The 24485-nt window shown below is 32.6% G+C and overlaps 1 protein-coding gene across 5 annotated transcripts in view; it reads right to left on the bottom strand.

Moving 5' to 3' along the window:
- Positions 1–24485, bottom strand: part of LOC145295964 (uncharacterized) — a 498857-nt gene that overhangs the window by 176051 nt on the left and 298321 nt on the right. For all 5 annotated transcript variants that reach the window (XM_080141875.1, XM_080141872.1, XM_080141877.1 and 2 more), the window contains exons 18-23: positions 21992–22167; positions 14480–14720; positions 11847–12005; positions 7542–7871; positions 3124–3276; positions 1745–2077 (exon numbers count right to left, since the gene is read on the bottom strand). In XM_080141875.1, the coding sequence (XP_079998001.1) occupies positions 1745–2077; positions 3124–3276; positions 7542–7871; positions 11847–12005; positions 14480–14720; positions 21992–22167 (1392 nt within the window). The remainder of the gene's footprint in view (positions 1–1744; positions 2078–3123; positions 3277–7541; positions 7872–11846; positions 12006–14479; positions 14721–21991; positions 22168–24485) is intronic.

Here is a 24485-nt window from a genome sequence, read left to right as displayed (position 1 = left end):
AATTTCAATAATATTAATAACAGAAAAATAAGATATGCGTTTAACACGGCTGCTGAAACAAAGTGTAATTTTATATATATATATATATATATATATATATATATATATATATATATATATATGTGTGTGTGTGTGTGTGTGTGTATGTGTGTGTGTGTGTGTGTGTATTATATATATATATATTTATATTATATATATATATATTTGTATCATATATATATATATATATATATATATATATATATATATATATATATATATATAGTTTGATAATTTACTTGCACCGTTAATCAGTCTTTATATTAGAACCTATCGGGATAATAAAAAGCTCAACATACTAAATGCAACAGTTAAGAAACATGTAATATGATAATGAAAATAAAATTGAATATATTACAATATTTTAAAGAATTCATTCATTTTCAAATATAGATTATTCATTTTTTTATTCCTTATTTGAATATTTGATAGATTAATAAATATTGTAATTTATTCAATTTTATTTTTCATCATCAATTTTCTTGTATATATATTAGGTTGTTGCATAAGTTCCCGCCGTTTTATACATTTCTTTTTGTTCTAAAGCATGTTTTGATATTTGGCAAATTATTATATATCATTAGAAAGCACGTATTCTGTTCTACAAGATGATAGTCATCGTTTTTTGCTCATATAATTTTTTCTCGTTTTTCAGAATCGTCAAATGGATTTTCAAGTAGATAAAAAAAATCATATTTTTAACATCTCCTTCCTGTCGCTTTTGCGGTCAAAAAGCGAGTGAAGTGACCAGGATATTTGTGCCGTATATGGAGAAAACGCTATACCTGAGAGAACTATTCGAGATTGGTTCATCAGATATAAACACGGTAATTTTGACCTCAATGACGCTCCTCGTTCAGGAAGACCAATCAAGATAGAGTTAGACCAACTCAGGGTTCTTTTAAAGGAAGATGACCATCAGACATGTAAAGAATTGGGTAAAAAGATGAAATCTTGCGACAATTTCACGCCATCTGCAGTCGATGGGATTCACATAAATACTTTGAGCTTGGGTCTCACACGAACTTACTTTTGCTGTTAAAATTCTTGGATTTTCTTAAAAAAAAACGGCGAGAACTTATGAAACAACGTAATATATATATATATATATATATATATATATATATATATATATATATATATATATATATATATATATATATATATATATATATTCAGCGATACAGGAGATTAATTGACTTATTGACAAAATAATATTCCAACGATAGAATTTTTTTATGTGCGATTTCCTATCATAAACAATTGTAAGAGTTTCATAAAAAAAAATAAATAGACTCATGTGACGTCACATTTAATTTACTCGAATTAATGGATTATACGGGTTCACTAATTCGAGTAGCTAAAATATAACCACTGCCAAACCTGGCAAAATATTAGTTCATCAGTAATAATAAAAACAATCTTAAAATGGACATTTTCCATGTGTGGTTAGAATTAAATAGAGTTATTTATTTGTTTCTCTTTGACGGTGCTGGTGGGAGCATCATATTTTTGTATGTGAATCTCTCTCTCTATCTCCCTATCTTAGCAGCTCTATATATTTAACACCGCCTCTTTCTCGCCCTCTCTCTCTCTCTCTCTCTCTCTCTCTCTCTCTCTCTCTCTCTCTGGTAGCAATTTCTTCTAATAATCATTTAACGTTTATTTATTTAGAATTATGTGAATATATTGAAGGCATATTTACCAATTTCCGGACACTGTCCAAAGGTAAGTTTGACATTATCGAATGCAAAGATTGTGGGGTTGAATCCACGATTGTAAGGTTTCACTGTAAATATGACTGAGAGATTGCCCGGTTTTAGTGTCATCTGACCAATTCTCCAGTCCGCCAGAGCGAAACCGTTTATGCCAAATGACTTCTCTTCGTTTTTCTTGCTGTCAACGTAGTCAATAATCACAGATATGTTGTTACCTTTGCTGAATAGAATGTAGTAATTAAATTTTAAGCACATCGTGCCCCCGTACGCCATCCGAGGGGACATTATCTTTGCTGGACCGACCGTGGCTAAGAAATAACCTGAAAAATACAAAACGAAAGAATCAGTGCGGATTCAAAATCAAAACGAATTTCTTTATGTGCGTCCACATAATCTCTAAATTTAGCGATGAAAATGTTATTTCAAATTAAAGTGTGACAGACCAATAAAAATATTATTTTAAACTTAAGTGTGAAAGACCAACGAAAATGTTATTTCAAACTTAAGCGTCACAGACCACCTTAAATGTTATTTAAAACTTAAGACCAACGTAAATATTAGTTCACACTTAAGTGTGACAAGCTAACGAAAATTATATTTCAAACTTAAGTGTGACAGACCAACGAAAATGTTATTTCAAACTTAAGTTTGTCAGACCAATGAAAGTGTTATTTCAAACTTAAGTGTGACAGACCAATGAAAATATTATTTCAAATTTAAGTGTAACAGACCAAGAAAAATTTTATTTCAAACTTAAGTGTGACAGACCAACGAGAAATGTGATTTCATATTTAAGCGTGACAGGCCAACGAGAAATGTTATTTAAAATTTAAGTGACTCTGTATAACGAAAATGTTATTTCAAACTTAAGTATGACAGACCAACGAAAATGTGATTTCAAATTTAAGTGTGACAGACAAACAAAAATGTTGTTTTAAACTTAAGCGAAAATATTATTACAAAATTAAGTGTGACTCTTCAGTTAAAATGTTATTTTTAAATGTTATTTTAAAATGTTAGAGACTCAGTGACGACTTTCTATCTATTCAGTTTTTTGCTACGTGTATACAACCTGACCTACTGTAGCAGCTCATTATACTCCGGACAGATCTACATCAATCTCTGTATGACATCGTCCGACCTGTTCTTGCTATTCAGTTTACACTGACATCATCCATGCTATTCGGTTTTCAGTGAGGATGTCCTACTTTTTTTCCTGATATCAAGTTCCCAACGATATCCTCCAATATCGCTAGATTTTCTCACTATGATATTTCTGCTTTAACGAGTTAACATAATATCTAAAGAAATAGAAGGTTTATTAAGATTATCGTGACACAAATAAGAAAAACATGACAATAAAAACCTTTCCTGGGTGTTTGTGAAGGCAATTGTGAACTCGACCAATTAAGTCTCTTCCATTGTTCATCGTAGGATTTCTCAATTTGCATCTTTCTCGGTAAAAGTCCAGTGTAGCCACACATTATCTCATTTTCAAAGTCGCAGGAAATCTCGAGCTCTTAAAAAAAAAAGAATAGAAAAATAAAATAGAAAAATAGGGAATATTGAATTTTCTCATTTTATCACGATAGGCATCGTATACTGAACCCCCCCCCTCCCCGCAAATATATATATATATATATATATATATATATATATATATATATATATATATATACAAAATGCAACAAGCTATTTAAAGTCAGTTAATCTGGTCACGGCACCAATAAAAACAAAACTTCAGCATAATGGTGAGGAATTATAATCCTCCTCACGTTTGCTTTTCAGTTTTTTTCATCGTTTTGTTCTACCTAGGGATATGGCATCCTATCAGATTCCAAACATTCACCCGCTATCTTATTCCAACCAAGAGATCTTTTTAAGATTCTAGTCATCTCTTTAAGTGCAACTGCTTTAATCTCTTTTGCACTTGGTTAACTATATATATTTGCCACGTAGTTTGTTTGATTTTTCTCACACGTCTGGTGGCTCCTATAATTACAGAAATGATGGAGATCTTCCTTAGATTCTAGTTTCTTTTCAAGTCGTATATAAGACCTTGGTAATTCATTATCTTTTCCCTCTCAGCTCTGTTTATCCCAGCATTATTGAGGACACTAAATTCTACTAAGGTTGCCTCCTCCTTCTTCTTCTTGTCCCATATAACTATGTCTGGTTTAATTGCCCCATTGTCTAGGTATGTAGCCGTACGAATTACATAGTCATAGTAGATGGTACATGAGTTATTTCCAACTTTTCTTTCTAGTATATGTTCCCAGGACTTGCTACTGCATTCAATATTCAACTATTTACAGATTGTCCAGTGGTAATATTTACACATTCCATTGTGTCATATTATATAGTAGCCGTCCTCAAGCAGAATTTTACAGCTGTATGTCAGATAACTCACACTCTCTACTTCTGTGTGGCAGAAGTTGCACTTGTTATCATTTCTGAGACCACTCATCTTTTTAAGAACATTACTCAACAAGCTTTGATCTTGGGTAGCTATTATAATCCTCTCTTGATCATAGCGGAGTGATCCTCTTTTTAAAATCTTTTATTGTTTATCCTCAGTTATACAGAAGAATATGCAAAGGCAACAATCTGAATCATCACGGCTAAGAGACGTTCGGCAGTTAATGTCACCAAGAGGTAGTGAGTTCAATCTTATATCAAGGAATAATTAATTAACCGAAACTAAATAACTAAAAAACAAATATCAACTATATTAATCGTAGAAATATTGAATATTCTCATACTATCAAGATATGTAACGTGTGCTCAAGGGATTCAAGCTAATCTCCTAAACACATGTATGTCAAGACGTAATCCGTATGTTACCTGGAAAGTATACACACATTGGCAGCAAAAGATGATAAAGAGGCTTTGTTAACAGAGTATTTGGAAACTCTTTTGAGCTATTTCCGTAGCAGACTTGTTTTCTGATTCTGTCTCATTTGTAAGACAGTTTTGTCCAAAATGTTTGGCCAGTTTGATGATGGGGAATGTTAAACCGGTTCTTGTTTTGTTATGTTGGTGCACAATTTTGAAGTTTGGATTTTGGGAGCTCATCAGATATTGCTCGGTGCTCATGATAGTGGCACAGTGTTGATAGATTTTATATAATTTAAGGCACCGCAGTAACTATGTATGAAGGAAACTATCATGTGCTTTTTGGTAATCAAACCAAGTCATGCTTAGATTCCTTTGCCTCTTCCTACAATCCTCAAAGATGGTCTTATTAATCAGCAACTGCTCCTTGATGCCTAAACACTTTTACTAGTATTAATATTAGTTACAATATATTTGCCCAGAAAATCTTGGCATTATGTTGTAAAAGACAAAAATTTGTGTAAAAATAGGTTGGCCCTAGCTCAGTTGACCCTCAAAGAATGAATAATTATTTTAAAATATTAAATATTAATCATCCAGAACAATGCCAATCACGAATACACCAATTTAGTAGGTGTTGATTTTGGTGGTTTTGACTTTTAGTTGGACATAAAAACACACATATATACAAGCAACTGACATTTATATAATAGATTTACTATCAGGCAATACCGACGTTATGCAAAAAAGGAGAAAGGAAGTCGAAAATAATCAGCCAAATATGACGTCAGACATATGATAGAGACAGTGAGGAGTGCCAATTTCTGGAAATCTTGATGGAATCTTGAATGAGATAAGATGTATTTTTAGGATGGGCTAACAGAACGAAAAATAATTAAATGATATCTTCAAATAAGTTTTTTTTTTCTTTTTGTCTTTCTCTTTTTATATCTAACTCCTTTCATTCACTTTGCAGACTATTTGATGGTCATGCTGAATAAATCAATCATCTTCTAAGATCGATTGATTAATGTGTGAAATATGACAGATGGGTTTTTTCCGGGGATGTTGTGTCGGCACATTCCAGCAGCTCACATAAACCACTAGAATATACCAAGTGCTGATCAAATTTTCAAAACGTTAGCAAAAAGAAAACATGATAAAAAAAAACATTTATCGTATAGTAATTTCAATGAAGAAAAATGGGAACAATAATTAAAAAAAAAACAATTTACTGTAAATTCCATGAAACATATTTATTTTTTTGTTTAAAATAATGCGTTGTACATAGAATGAAATGTTTATGTCACTATTATAGTTGAGTATGTCTAAAGCTTTGTTCATTTTTTAATCAAATACTAACTCCCTTTAATCCCCAACCCTGCATCGGACGGATACCATAATACTTAGTTCGCTGCACCTTGTCATAACAAAGGTCCATACAAAATTTCAACCAGATGCGGTCAAGTAGTTTCCGAGAAAAGTGTAACGGATAAACTAAAAGAAATTTATTATAGAAACTGTCTGTAATTAATTTCACTTAGCCTTAACGAACTTTACTCTCCATAGCAATGTTGATGAATGAGTATGCTATGAAATGCTAAACGTATTACATAACAATGAATCGATATGCGACACATAAGAGTCAGAAGTAATCCAAGACGGAAGTTGCAAAACCACCTGATTTTGGAGTGAAACTTTTCTATCTTTTTGCTGGTGGGATTTCAAGCAGAAAAGACATGTCTAAAGTGCTGTCCCCAATTGGGGAAGAGAAGTGCAATGTAACTAGGTATAGCGGGATAAGGTATCCGTCTATTTGTTTGTATTTTCTTTTTCTTTTTATGTCTCTCTCTCTCTCTCTCTCTCTCTCTCTCTCTCTCTCTCTTCTTTCCACATACAAAGTAATCTGTTTCTGTTGTTTTCTGTGACTCTTTCTCTTTTGAAGTGGATTATTTTTATAAATCAACACTGACGTCCAAGTGTTTTTTTTTTTCTACAGACAAACAAAAACCTGGGTTCACTATGATGACAACGTCGACGGGGTTGTATAATTGTTTGTACATGCATGATAAATAAAAAAAATATTTGTACATGCATGATAAATAAAAAAATATTTGTACATGCATGATAAATAAAAAAATATAGCACTATATGCTTCAGCCTTTCTATCTTCGGTCAGTGAAAGAGAAATTTTTCTAGACTGAAGCAATCTTTTAAAATTTTTATCCAAATCTAGAGTGTCGTTTTTTTTTAAGGAGCCGGATTTAACCCACAAAATTAAAAAAGAAAACCGAGCTTGTGTCTCGTATGGAGGCAAGTAAGTAGATAGGGACTGTAACGATAAGTCCTCATTGATTTTTGTATAACGTCAGCAGTGCCTGATAGTAAATCAATTATATAAAATCAGTTGTTTGTATGTATGTGTGTTTTTATGTCTAGCTAAAAGTAAAAAATACCTAAATCAACACCCACTACGCTGATGTATTCTTGATCGGTGTTGTCCGGGATGATTAATATTTAATATTTTAAAATAATTATTCATTCTTTGAGCGTCAACTGATCCAGGGTCTATTGTTTTATTTTGTTTTTTTTTGTTTTTGTTTTTTTTTTCAGCCATTTCCAATATTAACTACTATATAACGGAAAAATGAATGCTTTATATTATTGTTATTATATTTTCAATACAATGAAACAAAAAAGAGGAAAGGCTAGGCGGATGTGAAAAAGGGTTGGAGGAGACGAATGTGGAAAAACGGGGAAGAAGGAAAGGGGGAAAGACAGATTGAGAGAGCTTGAGAGCTAAAAGTTTCAATATAAATATGTTACACACTCTTATTTAACCCTTTCTATTTTGTTTTTATGACTGCGAACAACGCCGGATAACCTTGGTAATAAATAAATAAAAACAGCTTTGTATTTGCTTAGAAGAAAGCCAATTTATCGATTTACCTGGACATTTTTCATAAGACAGGTGCACGTCATCAATTGCTATGTCGCTGAGGGGGCCGTTTCCATGGGTACCGATGAATGAGACATTCACTTTCTTGTTTGAGGGAAGATCTACGCAACCCATGTACCAGGTGGGAGCCATGTCTCCTTTTTTGACCCAACGAATATTTCCTGGATTTCCAACTCTCACTGACAATGAACCAATGTCTCTCCCGCTCATGTAGTAAGTAAATAATAGGCTGGTATTTTCAGAAGATGTTACATTCATAAATGTAACAATCGCTTCATCTCCGGGACGACCAACTGAACCTTCCGTGTAAAGGTAGTGTCCTAAAAAGATAAAAAAATTAAAATAAAACAAATCTATATAATAAATATGAATATACAATGCGTGTCCAACTCGTTTCGATAATGACATATGCAAATTTATTTTTATGAGTGCAGAATGGAGGCTTAACTTTAATAATAATAATAATAATAATAATAATAATAATAATAATAATAATAATAATAATGTGTGGTGTAAATCTTAAAACAGTGTCACACATTGTTAGTGCCTGTTCTATACTTGCTCAAAACAAATCCCAGGACACCGGATATTGTAGTTGTGAACAAAAAGACGAATGAATGCCAAATCATTGATGTGGCTTGCACAAACGACATCAACTTAACAGACCAGAAGAATGAGAAACTACGGAACTATCAGAAACTGAGGGTGAAGATTGCTAGGTTGCGGAATAAGAAAACTTCCATCGTGCTAATCATCATAGGTTTGCTTGGTTCAATTCCAAATGATCTTGAAAAACAATTGAACTCCTTGGGAATAAAATACAACTCACCGTACTCCAGAAGTCAGTTTTGCTTGACACAGTAAACATCCTACACTAAATGCTTTTCATCTAATTGACTCTTTGACTATGCTTACTAACTCTTTGCTCTTGTGGGGGGGGGACGGTGTAAAACATCACAACACTATGAAGTTGAAGAAAATAATAGCAACAACAATAATAATAACAATAATAATAATAATAATAATTATAATAATAATAAAAATTTGTATTGTCGACATCAACTGGCACCACACGAAAACCGAGGAGAAATAGCGCTAACCAGACCTCCACTGAGTGAGTGTGAAGAGACTGGAACCAGTGAAGAAGTCAATGGCAAGCAGCTGTTGCTATGATGTAAATTAATTTGCAAGGTTTACCGACAGAGGTGGGGAGTACTTGAAATCTAGGAAGACTTATTGTCACCCGAATTCCTGGGAACACTACCTGTTGTTGTCAGTGAGAAATCTCTGGTGGATGACCTGTGTGAGAACTGTGTGAGTGAAATAATAATAATATAAAAATAGGGCAGGAAATAATAATCATGTACGCAAATTAATTTTTTAGGAGCAAACAAGTGGAGGCTTAATCCAAATAATAACTGATAATAAAACGTGAAAGAAAGAATTTCTTTCACTTTTAATAAACACTAAGTTTTGTTCTTTTGTTCTTGATGTTTTGGTGACTAAAAATGAATTAATCTATAGGATTCTGGAGAAATAGAGCAGATTAGTTTAGGTTTTTAAGTAAAACTTATCTTGCATATATATATATATATATATATATATATATATATATATATATATATATATATATAACTACTTCATTTACTCACATAAAATTAATATACGAAAGTATAAATTTATGCGTAAACTTTAAGTATTTTCTTCAAAAGTGCTCAATACTTCGGTAGAGCTAGTTAGTAATTTATAAAATATATATGGCGATTAAGCTACACTGAATATGAATTACTATATATATATGTATATTTTGGCAGCAAGTCATTATTCAAGCACATCTGATTGAACATAACAGAGTTATTCGTTTTTCCGATTTTTCTGGATATCTTTTTGATTCACCGAGCTATCTTTTTTATTTCAATCGCATGTTGTACAGAATTTAAAACCCCCAATTTAATAATAAAAACAATAATAATACTAACACCACACTAAACCAAACTAATGTAGTGCATGAATTTATTTGCTCTTTTGAAGAATGTCTCCAAGCCCACTCTAAAAACTCAGACAAAGCATACATAGGCCACACAACAACAACACTCTCCCGACAATTAACCTATCATTTAACTGACAATAAAACAACAAAGTGAGGAAAATTGTTGCTAGTGGATGTAGCTAGTCGAGTGTTTTTGTGAAATTTTGGCAAGGGGTGATCATAGATTAGAGCTCAGACGAGTACTTGCCATGAAAATAATGATAGAGCAGAAACAGGCTCGCAACGTCTCTTCTGTGGGATGGAAATTGCAGGGAAAAGAAAAGGGCATCACTTACTAAATTTTAAACCCTATTTTAAGCTCTAGCAAGGCAAGATAGGGAGCATAGATGTGGCAACAGTACTCCATTTTAGGACATATTTGGCTCTTATATAGATAGAGGATTGCACCGGCAGTGAAATATCTACTGGAGTGATAGAAAGATCCAACCATTTCTCCAGCGATCTTGGCAACACATTTTATGTATGCGTTCCATTTCAGTCTAGGAGTGAAGGTCAGTCTCAGAAGCTTGTCAAGACATACTGCTTCCCTTAAACAAGAACTATTCATTTCAATTGAGGCCAAATGGTTTCTTGTTTACTTATTTGCTTATATTTCCCAGTTTGATAATTTAATCTTTAAATAAGCTTCCTGCAAATGTAACTTTATTTGGGAAGATTTAATAACACAATAAATGAAAACATCTAAAATCGTATGCATGTATGTTTTCAAAACATGCAGAGATTTAAAACGTGGCATAATTTTATGGTTGCCTTGGGAGGACCCTATTGAATTTGTCGGTTAACGTGTGACTTTGATCTTGACCTACATGCATGAAAATTATAAATTAAAAGTTATACTATGCCTTGTATCTGGACCAAGTTTGGTGACAATTAGTCAAGCGATATGGATGCTAGATTATACACAAATAAACAAACACAGTGACAAACCAATAAACTCAATGTAAAACCTAACATCCATGGAAGACGTAATAACAATTTAATAATAATAATAATAAGTGCAGAGACTAATATATATGACTCACAGGAGCAAGCCGGACTTGCAGAAACTACTAAAGTGGTAAAACACAAAGAGACACCACTGGAAAACTGAATAATTACATAATTGTAAGTTAGCCATCCTTTTTTTTAGTCACTATAAACTGGTGCTGCACCAAATAAAATGGAGAATAGAAGAGAATGGAAAGACTGAGAGAAAGCACTAACTAAACCTCCGTTTGAAAAGTGCGAGGAAAACTGGGACTTTGGAGAGGCTTATTGCCACCCATATCACAGTAAAGACCAATGGTTGCTACCAATGAGAAATCAATGGTAGACGACTGTTGTGATAATGCAAATTAATTTGCAAAGGATTTCAGAAAGAGGTGGAGAGTACTGGAAATCTGTGGAAACTTGTCACTCAAACTCCGGGGCTGTTTTCAAAGGCAATTCTTTGATAATGGCCTGTGTGAAAGCTCCTAGTGAGTAATAATAATTTTTTAAAAATTAATAATAATTTAAATAATATAATAATAGATAATAAGAATATTATTTTAAAATTAAAAAATAAATTAATAATGAAATAAAATTTTTTAAAAATTAATAATAATTTAAATAATATAATAATAGATAATAAGAATATTATTTTAAAATTAAAAAATAAATTAATAATGAAATAAAAATTTTTAAAAATTAATAATAATTTAAATAATATAATAATAAATAATAAGAATATTATTTTAAAATTAAAAAATAAATTAATAATGAAATAAAATTTTAAAAAAATAAATAAATAAAATAAAAAATGCGCAAATAATAAAAAAAAAGCCATCGGTCTCAGTTGATACCATACCAATTGTTGTGAAAGGTCCAAGAAGTTAGAAAGTCCCACCCAGACTTCCACTGGAAAGGTTTGAGAATACTGGAACCTTTGGGGAGACTTATTGTCATACACATTCCAAAGATAAAACCAAATGAGCATTGCTAGCAATAAATCGATAATAAATGGCTGTTATGATAATGCAAAATAATTTCAAACAGTTATGGAAAAAGATGGAGGATGCTTTAAATGTTAGAAGACGTGTTGTCACTTGATCTCCATGGAATACCAATTGCTATTGCCAGTGAGTAATCACTGATCATGATTTGCATGGAAACTCCTAGTAGGTACATAATAATAAAAATAATTAAAAAAAAGAAATAATAATAATAATAATAATAATAAGAAGAAGAAGAAGAAGAAGAAGAAGAAGAAGAAGAAGAAGAATACCTAATTTGTTGTGGGTGTTATCTTTTATTGGTCCAGTATCTTCGGTTGGTGTTGGGCCATAGTAACGCTTCCACTTGTACTGCGTACTAACTGGACATTCTATTTTATAACCACATAAATTCGGCTCATCAAAATTACAACCATGGTAATTCAGACCAACTGGAGAAAAAAATAGAAAAAAGAAATATTAGTGGGATTTGCCAACCTTCAAAATGTAAAAATTGGAGTATTATTGTACATTTTTTGCAATATTTGTTAGTGTGAATAAGGTGTAATAAAGAGAAATAACAAGGCATCATTGAGCTGCAGGAGCCATTTTTATTATTCCTCAAGGGGACATAACTCGTACAGCTAAACAACAAAACAATGTTAGATAATCCATATCATGACATCCCCCTTTCATTAAAGAAATGAATGTTCAAACCGAGTTTGCCAGGACGGGTCTCAGGTATGAATTTTTCCTATAGGTTGTACCTTTTGCAGGGTTTTACGACACAACCTGATTTTGTGATTGTTCCAGATGATTTGTTTGTGCTGAACTGTGTTTTATGTGCAGGTCTGTGTGTTTCTGCAGAGGAAGTACACATGCTGGTGTGTGTGTTGGGAGTTTCTGCAGGATGTACGTCTGGAATATTGAGTCGTGTAAACTGAGTGTGATGCGGGGGTGTATTATACAGAAATGTTTGTGTTGTATTGGAAATGTGGGCATCTTCCTTGAGATGCCTGCAGTTTCAGCAAAGAATCTGTCTTGTTGGGGCCTCAATAATGTAGGATTGAGGTTCAGTGCAAGTTGTCTGACGACTGCTGGAATCCACCTTTTCATGTCCTGGTCTTGGTACTCGCATCCAATGTCCTGTGCTAAGATTAGGGAGATCCTTAGTGTATTTATCATGTTGTCTTTTCTGTGACAACTGTAGTAGACGATTTTGAATTTCCTCTTTTCAGATATTTTGGTGCATTTTGTAAGGAGATTGCAGACCAGTTTACGATTAAATAGTAGTTCTCCTGGGGATGGGATAACATGATTCATCGAATTGATTGGAAACACAATAGGCTCATATTTATGTCCTAATTGCTCAGTATAACTTTCTTTGTGGCTGCTTTGATGGCCTGTACACAGTGTTCTGCCATGCCGTTCAATTGAGGACATCTGCAGAAGAGGTCATGTACTCAAAATTCCATGCTTTAGCAATTTCTCTGATATGCTAAGATAAGCCTTTCTGGCACAGCAAAGCAAATATTTGCTTGATAAAATTGATGACTTCCTTGTTGAAGAATTCCTTTAGTTTGTGGATGAAGGGATACTTTGAATAGTAATTCACAATGAGCAGGTAATTAATCCCATTAAATCTGAAAATGTCAGTAGCTACGATATGCCTTGATCATACAAAAAATCTGATGGAGTATCCAGCTTCGTGTTGCTACGTAATGTAACATCACTTGGAGAAGGTGTACCATTCCTCGTAAAAGATAGTGTGGTTATTCATGCTGAATGGTTCGGGTGTGAATACTGTGTTATTTGGAATATTTGGTCAGGGTTCTATGACCTTCACCTTCACCGAGGGGCATGACTTATATGACCTTCACCTTCACCAAGGTGCGCGACTTTACACGAAAAAAAACAACTTCTTAATCAACTGCTAACACACGCGTCACTGTAACGTCTAATGACAACAATAACAACCTTCTCACTCGACCTGCCTTTTATACCACCCTCTCAATCCCTCCTCTTGCGCATGCGCCCGGATATTCCTGACAACCTCGAGACTTCCGCTTATAAAAACCCAAGTTTTGTTGTCGCGCATGCCTACACAAGGCACAAACATGTGAGCGTTTGTTTTGTTGGTAAGTACTACAGGTTCTCCCTTTTTTGTTTAATTTTACTTTTGTCGAAGTTTTCAAAAATCAAGGGATCCCTTCTTGGGGACTAACATTTGATCTCTATATGAGATACACAGATATTCCAATATTCCCTTAAAGTTATCTTTACATCTCAAACACCGAGTTGGTAAAGAAGTTGAGAACATAATTTTCCTCTCCCCAATTGACCATCTAAATATGTTATAGTATACATTTTTCTTTTTGATTTCTTGGTCTAATGGATTCCAGATCAAGAATTCATCTAGTCTGGTGGATTAATCAGCTTCGTGCTGTTACTTGAGGTAACATCACTTGGAGAAGTTGCACAATTCCTCATTGACTATCCATATCGATGAAATCTTATTTGGGCCGTGAATACTATGTGAATTAGAATATTTAGTCAGAGTTTACTTATAGAAAAAAGTATCCTTATGTCAGGTTGTCCTGACAAACACCTATACCCAGAAACATTAGACACTCAAGGATAGTGTCTAGTAGGCATTAGTATCAGCGGTTGTGTGACGTCACAGTTTGCTCGGATGATGTGCCTGGAAAAACAACAGGAGCAGTTGTTGTACCTTGTCGTACATTAGTCATGCATAAATCAATCGTAAAACGTACAGTAAATCGTATGTAAAACTGTACAGATTGATGCAAAATGCACCATGGAATTTCCATGGTATATCGCCAGTCTTTATAATAATAATAACAACAATAATAATAATAACAACAAAAACAATAATAATAACATAATAACAAAAATAATTTCTTACTTTCACATGTTTTTTGACTGATTGTCACCCAATCAAGACTCACTGTGCCGCCCTGTTGGTCGATTTTATAACTAGAAATATCAATGGAGAGGTTATTTGTGTTTGGCAGTTGAATGCAAGCAGTCAACCAGTCTATATTATTAATGTTGGGTTCAAAAGTGGCAATCTTGACTGAATTAAACTGCACACTATCTTGTGGTCTTGTGTGTACACCATTCATCAAGCCTTCAGTAGTCCAGATCTGTTTAAAAAGAAAAGATATCCAATAATTATTTCAGTTTTGTAAGGCGCGAAATAGCTTGGCAAAAATGACACCATAGAAAGTTACGTTTTAAACTGAAGATTATAAAAACGAAAAAAGGAGAGAAACCTCTGATAATTCAAATACATAATTTAATAATAATTTAAATTTAATATTAGTAAATATCGTTCTGATCAGAGACGTTGTTCGAATCAATTATATGTTGTATTGTACGAGTAAAATTAAAGATCGTCTAAAAACAGCTGTGAATAACTTTCATACATTTCTGTATATACACTTTAATTATATATATATATATATATATATATATATATATATATATATATATATATATATATATATATATATATATATATACAAATATAACTCTTGGTTCGTTCGCAATTAATAGTCTAAAAAACCACTGGACGGATGGCTTCCACGTTTTGGTATAATATGTTTACTATATCCATGTGTGTTTTTATATATTTCTTTTTAATTATAACATTATACTTAATTTTTCTATGATAAATAGGTGGTTTTCTTTGTAGCAATAGGCCATCTTTTTAATTAGGGACTATTATTTATTACCGCTTCCTGTCACGTGACCAGTGTGTCCAATTTAGCGGTTTTCCTGCTAGATCTGGAGATTTCGTTTGCAATCTAGCGGGGAATTCTAGAAAATCTGGAGATATTTCGCACCCACCCACCCGCAATTTTAGATTAAAAAATAAAGAAAAGCACTTGAAAATACTTTAAAACATAAAATAAACTCATTCATGTTAGTAAAAGAAAGCAGCATTTATTTATTGCCTTTGGTAACAATTATTTATTGATTATTTGTTTTGTTTTTCACCTTTTTTCGGCTAACCATTCTTAAATCTCGCTATAAAATCGATTTTTCCAATTACATTTTAGATGGGGAGGGCATTCCAACCTCCGAAGTTTAGTTTAAAATACGATCTAAGCAATCCTGCTTAATTTAGAAGTATTTAGTCGAAAATTGTAAAAAGCAAGAAACAACAGCAAAAAAAAAAAAAAAATTATACCAATACAGTAGAATTTAATTATCTACCTATCTAAATACTTTTAACATGCTAAAACAAAGTTATTTTTATTTTTTTTTTTTTTCTAATTTCAAAATATGTTGCACCATTATTGTGATGTTTAATTTGCAGTATATTTAAATTTAACTTTTATTATAAAAAGTTTGAGTTTATGATTTGTTTCTTGTAAAAAAAAATACCCTCTCTGAAAAAAAACAGGTAAAACTAGCTTTATATAATATGTAAGCCTTCTGGGGAGCTAACCGCTTCAATATAATTCCAGAAACATATGGTGAGAAAACACGGTACATTTTATATATTGAATATACTATATTTATAATTTTTTTATTGTAGGAAGTTAAAATATGGAGTTTTTTTGGGGAGGGGGGTGAATTAGCGATTTTTGAAAATTTCAGATGATAAAAGTTAAAAATCTAGCGATTTTCTAGACATTTCTTTCTCCTGATCTCGCGGGTTTTTTTAAATCTCAGAAAAGGATATTTTGGTCTCACAGGCTTAATGGGTTTACAATATCGGTAAATTTTCAATGGATTTAATCACATGATTATTGATAATGTAACCATGTGATTGAAATTTGATTTAAATTAACCACACGTGGTCGCTTTGCTATCAAATATTCATCGAAAATGGTAGGGACAGACAATGAATGTCGACGCTCAAAGTGTATAAACATTTTGACCCTTCCCTTTACTTAAAAATTCACCAAAAATCAGGAAATTAACCAATTTTAATGAAAATTTCAGTATTTATCAAATAATGATCGCAGAATATAATGAACTAATTATTTTTACTTAACTCTTAGTGAAAATGTTTTATTTTGTTTAAACAAAAAATACCTCTACTAAAGTTATGGTTTTCAGTAGTAAATAAAAAACGCAAGAATTTATTTATTTTTTTTTTTATATAATAAAGCATCGTAATTTGTAACAATAAAAAATAATTTTTACAGGAACATTCCGAAAAAAGCCCCTAAAGTCCGTATTAATGAATTCGATATAACTCGAAGAAAAATAAATTTCTCACATACTATCAGGAAATTCAATTAGATTCCTATTTCAGTCACCTAAATTATTTAGGGTGAAATGAGTTTAGGAATTTATAGCCAAACCTAAATATTTTTTTTTTTTTTGCTTAAAAACAAATAGCATTAATACAGTAAGTTATGTAAAATTTGCATAGAATGCCCTGCTTTACGGTTGTTGTAATTCAGTACATTTTTACATTACGTCCAACTCATCGTTCACATTCGACACGTCAACTTTTATAGCTTTTCGGGTAGGCCGGCAAGGTTAGGGGTGTCTATTCCGAAAGCCGTTCTAACATGGGTAGATTAGTAGGCGTGTCAGAAATTTCGTGAAAAATAGTGAATAATTCCACCCCGTTTTTCCAAGCTTATAACTCCTCGAAAAATGTAACTTTTTTCAATTAAAGGAGCAAAGACCAAGGTTTCGTTAAAAAAAAAACAAAAAAAAACAAACAATGTGTTTGTTTTTTTTTAAAGGTTTTAAACTTCGGACTTTACAGGTAAATTTCTAAAAACACTACTTTTTTGTTTTAAATTTGAATATATTATTTATTGACCTTTTCTCTTCAATTTGTGATATATAACACTTTGGTGAGTAAATTAATTATTTACTTTTTAATAGACATTTAAAAACGCGAGGCGTGAATTATGCGACTCCCTGCCTTTCCAAGCTTATAACTACTCGAAAAATGTAATTCAAGCCCTAATTTTTTTCAATTAAAGGAGCAAGGACCAAGGTTTCATTTAAAAAAAAACAAAAGAAAAAACAAATAACGTGATTTAAAAAAAAACTTCGAACTTTACAGGTAAATTTCTTAAAAACACTACTTTTTTGTTTTAAATTTGAATATATTATTTATTGACTTTTTCTCTTCAATTTATGATATATAAAACTTTGGTGAGTAAATTAATTATTTACTTTTTAATAGACACTTGAAATGAGGGGCGTGAATAAAAAAAACGTTTGTCTAAAATATTATATTCGGTTTATTGGAAAGAGCATAAAATTTCACATTGATCCTGAAAATATCGTAAAAATAGAATCAATAGAAAAATTTTGATAGATTTTTAAAGTTTAAAAATTGAAAACTATTGAGTTCGTAAAATTCATTACTGTTTTTTAAAAGATAAAAAAAAATATTTCTATTACTTTTAAAACAACTTTAATAGTTTATTTTGGAAGTATAATCCATAAATAAAATAAACAATCCACTTTTAAAAGAGAAATTACGAGTTTTTTTATATTTTATTCGCAGTTTCGTGATAGGGGTGTCAAAAATTCCTACAAAAATTCTGATACATCTACTAGATTGGAGTGTTTATTCGTTGTAAACGTACCCGACAACCTATAAATGTCGACATTTCCAATGTGAAAGCTGGATTTATGTAAAAAATAACAAAAAGATATACCAAACTGGCTTTTTCGTTTAAAAATGGAATTATTTCCCTTTCGTTATTAACTTCTTTTTTTTTTTTTTAATATTTTGTGTTTTATATACATAACGCACAATTGTTGAATGTTACTGTTTTGATTATATTCGTTTGGGGGGCACAATTAAAAAATAAAGAAAGATTAAAACGGAGCGGAATTTAAGTTTCTGTCCAATTTTTAGAACAACCGTAAAACAGCGCATACTCAGCAAGTGTTATCATAATTTATAAACATGATGTTGAAACACTAAATCAACATCTTATTTATTTTTCTGCATAATTAATGATGGAAGTATTTTTCTATTTATTTTCTGAACATCTGTTAAAAAAAATAATTTGTACATTCTCTTGAAAAAAAGAATCAAACTTTTCTCTACATTCACATAACTATTTACAGTTTTCATGTAAAGCATTCATCTGTTCTTTTTATAATAAAAATTCCGTTTTCAAAGAGAAACGTTTACTGCCAAATTTCTTTTAAAAAAAGTGCAAGTTTTCCTGAAAAAAAACTTTCACCTAACAATTTATGGTAAAAAATTAATCTTTGGGGGGGGGCGGAAACTTTCATTGATTAAAAAAATTGCAAAAAATAATAAAAGTAAATAAACGAACAAAATACAATTTTTCTTGAGGAATGTGTTCCATTTTAACAAACTGAGCCACAGCAACGCGTGGCCGGGTACAGCTAGTATATATATATATATATATATATATATATATATATATATATATATATATATATATATATATAGTCATCCACATGCAGTACCATTTTGCTGTATCACAGCTTATCAGTGCGGCTAGACAGGCAACTTCCTGAAGCCAGGATCGAAACCTGATCGCCCGTAGACAGTCAAGGCTTTGAACCATTACGCTAATCGGCAGCTGCTGTGCGGGTAGTAAATTAACGATGTTTTGACATCGTTCGAATATCTAAGCTCGATTTGTTTACACAAATCGCCAATCAAGCGATTCGAACCGTGACTCAAATAACTCCAGTCCAAACTTTTTACCACTCACTCAAATGCGAGAGGTATGAGTCCTATATTTTATCATAAAATTAGTATTTAACCGACAATGTTCAATTTATTCAAGGGAGAGAACTCGCAACGTTGCTAAATTGGAATGCCTTTTTATTTCTTCCAAAATGCTTAAATGGTGCTTTCAGCTCACTCTCACTAACAATGAAGCTGTCGGTGTTGTCGAGGGGATGATTGATTTTTGTTAAATTGATAATTTTCAGATGATCTCCGTTGTTTTTCAGTCAATGAAAATACAAAATCCGGCTAAAATATAATCTGTTTGTCCCAAATGCACACATTTGTTTGAAAAAAAAAAAAAGACGTGTATCAATTTTTTGGTATTTTTGTAGTTTCTCATCTAAAATGGCAGACTACTGTGGCGTCTGCTATTTTAAAAATGGTTGTATTTTGTTATATTTCGGATTTATTTATTAAACAAGCACTAATTTTATTTTCAAAACAATAGAAAGAACCTTTTTATATAAAAACTTATTTTTTTATAATTGGATTCAAAATATAGCGAAATATAACCTTTTTTTAAATAGCAGACGATTAATTGACGTCATAGTCGTTCTTTCATTTGACGACAAAATATTGAAGTTGGTCTTACAATCTATGTAAAGATCGAACCTTTACACTAGTGTCGATATTGTTGTTCCTATTTACTTGCCTCCCCACAAGGTCGGTTTTTAATGTGGGGAAAAAGGGGCATTCTGAATAGGAACAAAAATTAAAATTGTCTCAGTCATGAAGGATTTCTCCTTCACTAACCAAGAACATAAAAAGTGAAATGTACCACCAGAACAGATACTACACTGTGATCTTGGCTTGAAGGTTGCTGTTGTTAATACTATTACCTCTAAAGGAGATCATTAGTAGGATTTTAAAAATTAAATTAAATTATTGCCGTATCGTTTAGCCATTAAATTACTAATAGAACAAAATTATGTCTCGGAATTTTTTGTTGTTTCCGTATCCGGCTAAAATGTAATCTATTTGTCGCAAATGCACATATTTGCTTCGTTTTTTTTTGTTTTTGTTTTTTTTAAGGTTGTATGCATTAATATTTTGGTAATTCTGAATCCAAAATGGCGGACGAATGTGGTATCAATTAATTGTTTGCTGTTTTAAAAGGTTATATTTCGTTATATTTATATAAAAAAAAACACTGATTTTATTTTCACTATAATGTTGCAAAAAAATTTTAATAGTAAATTATATATTTTTTGATTTCCAACATATTGTAACAGAGCACAGCAACTGCCAAAGTATGCAAATAACCGAGCCATGTGCGCGGTGGAGTTGCAGCAAGGAAGAAGGAAATAAAAAATTATAAAAGAAGAAAAACGTGGACCTTTGAGGTTCGAGAAAGGACAGAGATAGACGTGCCACACACGTGGGCCAAGAGCGACAGGAAGAGACGCATCCTAACGATGGTCGGACAAAGACAGAGTACCACGTGTTTGACACGACCGAATTTTGTTAAACACATGGGAGTACGAGAAGGCTTATGAACAAGAGACAAGGCGTTGTTTTTGGAAATACCTGTAAACAAATGTCTGTTTCACAAAGGGAAAAAAAGTCGATTTTTTTTTGTTTTGTTTTGGTTTCCTTACGACTCTCTGCATATAACGTGTGGGTTCCGAGTGTGGACATGTAACGACTTTGTTACAATATTACCCTTTAAAATATAGATGATTAATTGACGCCATAATCGTCCGCCATGAAAAACTACAATATTACCATTTTTTTTTTTTTTTTCTAATCAAGTTTCAACCGGTTTGGTTTTACATTAATTTCTGGTATGTGCTGTTAGATATAAAATGTATTTATTTGTTTTTTATTTTGAAGCTTCCACATATGCGTCTATGTAAACAGATGTATGTGTTGTCATGCTTTGGGAATCATAAGACAACCATCTATTGACTTGTTAAGTAGTCTCTAGGGTTCATAATTGGAAATTTAAGAATCATTTTACTATGTTGTTTAGTAAAATAGTTTTGCACTTATGGAGCATTTATATTTATTGCATAAGAGTGGAGTCCATGAAAGATGCACTTATCCATGAGCGTTGACTAGGTTGAACATAACTTGTATGAGTGTAGCAACAACGAACGACATGTTGTCTCAAGTACACATCGACAGACCAGATTGGATAGTGAGGATACGATTGACCTCATCTCTATATATAAAGTAGTAGCGTTCGTGTGTATGTGTGTTTGAGTGTACAACTCTCCTACAGCCCAAACCACTGGACCGATCATAACGAAATCTGGCATGATGATGGTCTCTCACCTAGGGATGGTGCACACCATTTTTCAAGGTTGAGATCAAACGTCAAGGTCATAGCCTATGAATATATCATCTCCTACAGCCCACACAACTGAACTGATCATAATCAAACCTGACATGATGATAGTGCACACTATTTTTCAAGGTCAAGGTCAAATGTTCAGGTCGGGACCTTGCTAGTATTATAGAATGTGTTTATGTGGAATATTAACAGTGGACAAACGAATGGGAAAAAGGAGTTTGGAAAATATGGGCAGAACAAATAAGGGGACAAAAGAAAAAGTGAACTTCTGAATTGCGAGTTTAATATGAGTGATCACGTGACTAAATGAATCACTGATTTACTGTCGTGTTGTCACATAATCTGAGATTCCATGTATTACTGAATAAGAGATAAGAAGTTTAATTGCACCAGAAGTATAAATTCTAACCAACCTTGTTTCTGACCTCAATATTGTTGACGTATTCCTTAGTCCAAACTGATAGGATTGATGTGCCTTCAATGGCATAACGGAGACTGAGAGTCGAGTCTGGTGATGGAGTGAAGCTTGGAGATACAAGAGACGATGTTGAACCTTCTGGGCCTTTTCCACTAGCAATAAGATAATGCTCTGAAAGAGAAAGGTTTGAAATGTCTTCAAATGTCGGAGAGATATTATCTTTTTGTTTTTATATAAAGGAATCCTAAAAGATATCACAATGAAAAAAGTAGAAACATGCTGATTTAAAGAAAGACAAAGTGATTTTTTCTTTTTCTTTTTTTCTGTAAATCTTACTTGCCTTAGTTATAGCTTCTACACAGTGATGTAATGTGTGTAACCATATTATATAATATACTTCGAGGTAAGAGCTCTTTATCAAATATGGCTGTTTCATATCTCCTGAAACTCTTAAGCATTGTGATATTGTTTTGCATTGCATTACGGCAGTCAATATCACAGTGACCCCCACAGAAAACAGACTTAACAGACTTAAGAGTTTTTAATTTAAAAATTATTTTTTTACAAAGTCACCACTTATTAAGGCCAAAAGGCTACTGGAAGATAAGGGTTAATGAGTGTACGGTAGTAGTTGAAACAATAGCATAGTAATTATTAGGAAATTTGGTATAATTTGATTACTTAAGAGAATGGTTCAACAAGAACTTGTTTACATTGGATGAAGACAACCATATTGTAGTCAGCTGGAAAACAGGCTAGCAGAACAGAGCTTAACAGGGAAACAGCTCTATGAAACGTCTCTTTTGTGGGAAAGAGGTTGCAGGGAAGAGAAAAGAGCATTACCTATCAGGTTTCGAAGCCAGTTTTGAATTCTGTCAAGGCAGGATAAAGATGACCGGGCAGTTCCTGCCCAGATGTGACAACAGTACTCCATTCTAGGACGTACTTGGCTTTCAGATATCTACTGAGCGGTAAAATGATCCAACCATTTTTCCAGTGACCTTGACCACAAATTTGATGTATGTGCTACATTTCACGTCGGGAGTGAAGGTCAGGCCTAGAAGCTTGTCAAAACATAGAGCTTTCCTAGGACAAGAGCCATACATTTCAATTTGAGTCAGATGGAGGTCAGAGCATTTATGATGGAAAGAGAGAAGCTTGATTTTAGATGCATTTAAAATTAACCAGACATCTTTTTCCCCATTGCATCACATGCTCAAAATCAGAAGAGAGAATCAGAGAGATCTTGTTTATTTCCGGCCTTCAAAGTGTTGCCATAATTGGTAGTACCGTCTGCATAAATATCTGCAAATAATTCTAAAATGTGATTTGAGAGATCATTAATGAAAATTAGGAAGAGAGTAAGGCCCAGGATGGAACCATGAGGGACGCCAGCGTTAATAATGTGGGCTTCTGATTTCTGCCCATCAGCCATTACTCTTATAAACCTCTCAGAGAAAAAATGATTTAATAATTGAGAGGACATTTCCAGCTATTCCATAACTGGAGATCTTTATCCCATACCCCATCAAAAGCATTTGATATATCAAGAGCATGCGCCCTTGAAACGAAGCCCCTATCGAGAGATTCACTAATTCTGTGAGATATTACAGTTAGCACATTAGCTGTAGATCTAGCAGAACGGCAACCATATTGCATATCACTGAAAAGATTATTTTTACTGATGAAATAATTCTTATTAAATTTATTTTTGTTGTTATTTGTATTGCGATATAATTATAGCATTTAATTAAGGCCCGTGATCGTCGTTATTATGTATGTCATCTGAAGAATAAAAAAAACAAAAAAACAATGAGTGTTTGATTTCAGTGCAGGTCGTGACATGTCTAACTGTTATATATATATCTCCTTTCTGAAGGAAGGTTTAAAAACTCACGTCATAATCAATTGAAATACATGAATGTTCATAACATGTCTTGCTAGCTGTTCGTTCCTAATGGTATCTTGTCCCATCAGGGAAACGCCGCCTGTAAACAAGTTCATTCATACACCGGAAATAAAAACCAAGAAGAAACGAACGGTTGAAGACAAAAAAAATATTTATTAGTCTGTGATCGTTTCTTATCAATGACCGACCAGCGAGGCGAGGGGGGGGACAGAGAGAAGTCGATAATTGCTGCATAATCATATCTTATTCAGACATCTCTAAAACCCAAACTTTGCACATGTGTGCTTGCAAATAAATTGGTGAATTTTCTCCCCACTCCACCCTCTCTTTCTTCTTCTCTTTGGACTATGTGACTTCATGCCGGCTTCTAGCACACTGCGGTCGAGCTCACCAAGATAACCCTAACTGAACCCTTTTTATTAAGTATGGGCAAACATTGGCCGAAACCCCCCCCCAGACCTTTATGCTTCTTTAAAGAGGTTTATCATAAATATTTTTGGCAATTATATTATGTTTTTGCCAACAATATTAAATAACCAATGCTTAGTTCAATGATAATATCGTTAGTTCTGAAAAGGAA

This window comes from Euprymna scolopes, chromosome 16, assembly GCF_053919585.1.
Source record: "Euprymna scolopes isolate OS-2025 chromosome 16, ASM5391958v1, whole genome shotgun sequence".
NCBI classification, from domain to species: Eukaryota; Metazoa; Mollusca; class Cephalopoda; order Sepiida; family Sepiolidae; genus Euprymna; species Euprymna scolopes.
The sequence above is the reverse complement of the archived record's forward strand: the minus strand, read 5'-3'. Positions and strand labels throughout refer to the sequence as shown.